The following is a 4256-nucleotide window of genomic DNA, read 5'->3' as shown; positions in this document are numbered from 1 at the left end:
AGCGGCCCAACACTCGCAAGCACCGGTCAATCCAAAAGCATAATCCAAAAGCATACCATGCTTCATATTGCTGCTCCTGCATTACCAGCCGTGCCCTCTCTTGTCCACCCACTGCCCGGGAGCCCACTGCTCACCTTAGCTGCTCTGGGTGAAGTCTCACCCACATGACTCTTGTGTACACCTTGCCTCCACATGGGCTTGGATTTCATCCTTGATGCATATTTGCAAAACACGTGCCACTAAATCCAACTCCCGTATGCAATCTAAGCATCACTTGGGCCTGGGAGCGACCATCTCAGCTGCCAGGATATTGATTTAAACATCCCTGAAGGGAAATGCGGCTTTGCTATTTGGATGAAAGTTAGTCCCTGTGCTTCTCACAAGTAACAAAACCCTGACCATGTATACCAACCATATCGAGTGTCAAACTGACCTGCGACACTCGTAATGAAAACACCCCGTCCCACATGCAAAGCTGCCTGGGGGCATGTGATTCCCCGGACCAGTCAGCCACTGCAAGATCGTCTGCAGCTGTTTGCAGTGACTCTGCTACGGGTGGCGTAACACCCATGTGGACACACTGCATGGTGAACTCGGAACCTCAACATGACTTAAATGGTATCTTCAGACAAAATAAACTCCTCAGAAACATAAACAAAGACGTTTATTGCAAATAAAAATTCACATTCACATCATTAAATCTTATGAATTATAAGGAGGTCATTTTGCAAATTGTGAAGCATCCATGTGCACGAGGGCTGCCGTTTTCATCAGAACAGCTGCCTGGGACATGTATATATTTAGCTGAATGTGCCAAGCCAAATATCCCTCTATCTACAAAGGTTTTGATTTGGCTGGTGACATCGTTCTGACACTTCCACAGTTTCATTTTCTCTGGATCTGGCAGTAGAGGCTCATAGAAAACCCCAAACCAAGAATCTGGAAAACAAAGACATTTCTGGTATTACTTGGCAGTCCTGGAAATCCCAGGATACAACCGATACACAGTGGGAACATTTTGTTTGCAAATGTCTTGGATTTACATGCAGGCTAAATCTGCTGTGCAGAAGGTCTTTTCCAATGCAATTCTTAAAGAACATGACTCTAGAATATAGCCATTTTAATGAAATCAGTATGTACCACAGGTAAGACTGCAGACATGATGGAAAACTTTCATTTGTTTAAAAGATGGATTGCCTCTGTGGATGGGGAACCCTGTAACTCTGGGGGTTTAAAATGCAGTTGTTAGATGCAATGGAGCAGCAAATACTGAGAAGTTCAAGAAATTCGGACAAAAATTCAATCTTTTATTTTCTAAGAATGTTGGAGGAACTTTCTGATTCTATTGCATATTCTAAGGGTTGTTTCCCTTTGAAATCTCTCATCTTTTCTACTGTCACTCTCTTTTATGTAAATGTATGTGTAAAGGCAATACATGAGTATATGTATACAGGCATAGATCTAGACACATACCCCACCGCTTTGACTGGCAAATGATCATGCAACAAATATTTTATATTCATCAGTAATAGATTTGGGATAGAAACACTGAGTCCGCTAAAGAAGCTGTTGCTTGAAATATAAAATTCAGTAGGGTCACCTTCTGCAGTGGGAATTACTGAGTTAAAATCCACAGTCTGTGACAGACAGCTCCCAAGACCAGAAAATCAGAAAGCTTCCTTCCGGATTTAAAATTAACCAGTCTGTGAAGGTGTTTCACAAAAGTGGAAAGTATCCAAATGACATTTATGAAGCCATGAACACCAGGAGGCTTTATTTATTTGAGGAAGAGACAGTGGAGAGCATACAGAACGCAGGGGTATGGCTAAGATGAGGGGATGAGCTCACAGCTGGAATAAGCTGACAGGGCTTCCCTGACATACCATGCCCGCATTTGCACTTGTGCCCAAGTGAAACTGGGCCCTTCTTCTCAGGATCATTTCCACTAACAGGGTGAGCTGAAACCATTAACAGCCCACAAGTGGCTTAATGGAGCAGGCAGAGGGAAGAGCTAGGGAAGAGCACTTTTCCTTGTCCACTTCTTTTTATCTGGGTTTTTCCAGAGCAGAGAGATGGTTAAGCATGTGGCCTTTGATTTGCAATTACTTGAGAAGTCGTAATATATTAATATCTTTGGAAAGGCTAAATGTTTACCAAGTGTAAATTGCCAGCTGACAATTTGTACCAGCTGAGGCTCATATTGTTTATTCATGTTGTTTTCTAATCCTTTTATGATTGGGAGAGGCAGCCACCACAGAAAATGCCAACTAGAGAACAGGGAAGAATGATGGCCCATGAACTAAAGGCTACAACTCATGTAACTGCAGTAACTAGAGCAAAGTGACTTACAGCTTACCTTCAGGATACAGACGCAATTTTACACTTCTATTATATTTTTAAAGGCCTTTTAAGATTGGTGTATTTCACCTATTTTCCCCCAAACTCTACATATAGGCGAGAGACCTGACCCCCCCCACATATAGCACCTTAGATAGCATGAAGCCCGTGCCAAGTAAGAAGTTAGTGGCCTGTCCTCTCCCCGTGCTGCAGCTGCGTAACTCTTCCCCGCTTACTATTTTTTTCCTGGACGTGTATTTTTGAGTTGGGGCTCTTGCCCACTCTTCTACCACGAGGAACAATCATCTGCCAATGACGTTAAGAAGTTTTCACTCGGAATAACAGACTGAACTCTGCACAGCAATCTTCGTCATTTCTGCTTTTCCCTCAAACATCCATCAGCGGGGGGCAGGGGAGGAGGGAAACCACAGAGGAATAGTGAAAAGAAAGAAAATGACCGAAGAAAGCAACATGATGAAGTCCCCTGTTTCTTTGTCATTTTCTCCTAATCAGAGCCTATCATTCATCAAGTAGCTGACTGGATAACCTCACTGTTTTTCCTTTTCTCTTCGGAGAAAATTTTGCATGTTATTCTTCAGTATATGATGAAGCAATTAAAATAAAGAGCTCACACACTCTGCTTTTTTTACACACAGGAATGTATGGAGCAGCACAGGTGTGCACTCAGGCATATTCACGCACCATCTCGATGGCTAAATTATGCCCTCGGAATAATAATTTTGTATCATAATTTCTCTGTGATAAGAATATGTGGTTTAGGGGCTAAGTTTTCTTATGAGATGACTTTTTCCTCGAGCAAAGGAGAGAAAGCAGCTATTCCGCTCCATGTCTTCCTGGGGCTGGGTATCCGCACAGCCCTCTGTCCACAGGGCTCGCTGTCAAGGCAGAGCCTGGCTCCAGGACTGTCAAATCTTTGTAGAAAAAGTGCCATGTGATACACTTCCACAGGCAGCAGGGTGGTCTGATCCCACCTGAAGTTCACAGCTCGGCAGCCGTATACTGTTTATATGAAATAACAGTAAGATTATAGCTAAGGTGAGAGGTGGTTTTCCCTCGTCTATTAATTGAGCAAGCCAGGTGTTTTAATCCCATTCCCAGTGTATTTCTAAGTAGAACATATTGCTTGTCAGCTACTAAATATTTTAATGGTGTATACCGGTACCTCAATAACGGCCAGTCCAAAGGCAATCCCCATAATTATGAGCAGATGGTCTTCAAGGTATTTGATAATCACATCTCCACAAGGCTGAGAAATAAGACAAAATGATTAATTGTAGGTAAGCAATATTATCCTAAGGTTATTAGGAACGCATTCTCTCAAATAGCTCCTCTCACTCTCTTTCTCTCTGTGTGTTAAAGAAAGGCTATTTGAATTTACTCTGGCTTGTTGCTAACAAGAATACAGCTATACGTACCTTCTGCTCTGAGAAAGATATCTAGTCTTTGCCTTCCCAAATATGAAGATGAATTTAGTAGCTGACCATAAAATGGTACAATTTCAAATGAAGACATGCAGCTGTAATGCCTGATGTTTGCATGATTTTCAGTTGACAAGGAAAGAAGCGTTTATTCTTACTTTCACTAGATAATCATTCGCTGCTAGGAAAGAGCCAATGCAGCCATGACCAGATCTGAAAGAGAACTTCAGTTTCCCACTAATCTGATCTTTGGATTTGAAACTTCAAAGCCTATTATTAGAATCAGGCTCAACTATAAATATTTGGATATAAAACCTAGCTTAAATATTAATTTTGACAAATGTTTGGTCGTCTTGGGCTGGGGCTGAGAGGAAGGGAGTGATCATATCTGAAGTTCTATGCAGAGCTGCTCTCCTTTTTAATAAATGCATACATCTGTTCTTATAATGACTACATCTTCTCCAGGCATTGACAATACTC

The 4256-nt window shown here is 42.0% G+C and overlaps 1 protein-coding gene across 1 annotated transcript in view; it reads right to left on the bottom strand.

The window, feature by feature from the left end:
- Positions 1-885: 885 nt before the first annotated feature.
- Positions 886-4256, bottom strand: part of TSPAN8 (tetraspanin 8) — a 15311-nt gene continuing 11940 nt past the window's right edge. The window contains exons 7-8 of the mRNA XM_009327548.1: positions 3521-3604; positions 886-939 (exon numbers count right to left, since the gene is read on the bottom strand). Of these exons, the coding sequence (XP_009325823.1) occupies positions 886-939; positions 3521-3604 (138 nt within the window). The remainder of the gene's footprint in view (positions 940-3520; positions 3605-4256) is intronic.

The sequence above is a fragment of the Pygoscelis adeliae genome, unplaced genomic scaffold, assembly GCF_000699105.1.
Source record: "Pygoscelis adeliae isolate BGI_AS28 unplaced genomic scaffold, ASM69910v1 Scaffold113, whole genome shotgun sequence".
Classification (NCBI taxonomy): domain Eukaryota; kingdom Metazoa; phylum Chordata; class Aves; order Sphenisciformes; family Spheniscidae; genus Pygoscelis; species Pygoscelis adeliae.
The sequence above is the reverse complement of the archived record's forward strand: the minus strand, read 5'-3'. Positions and strand labels throughout refer to the sequence as shown.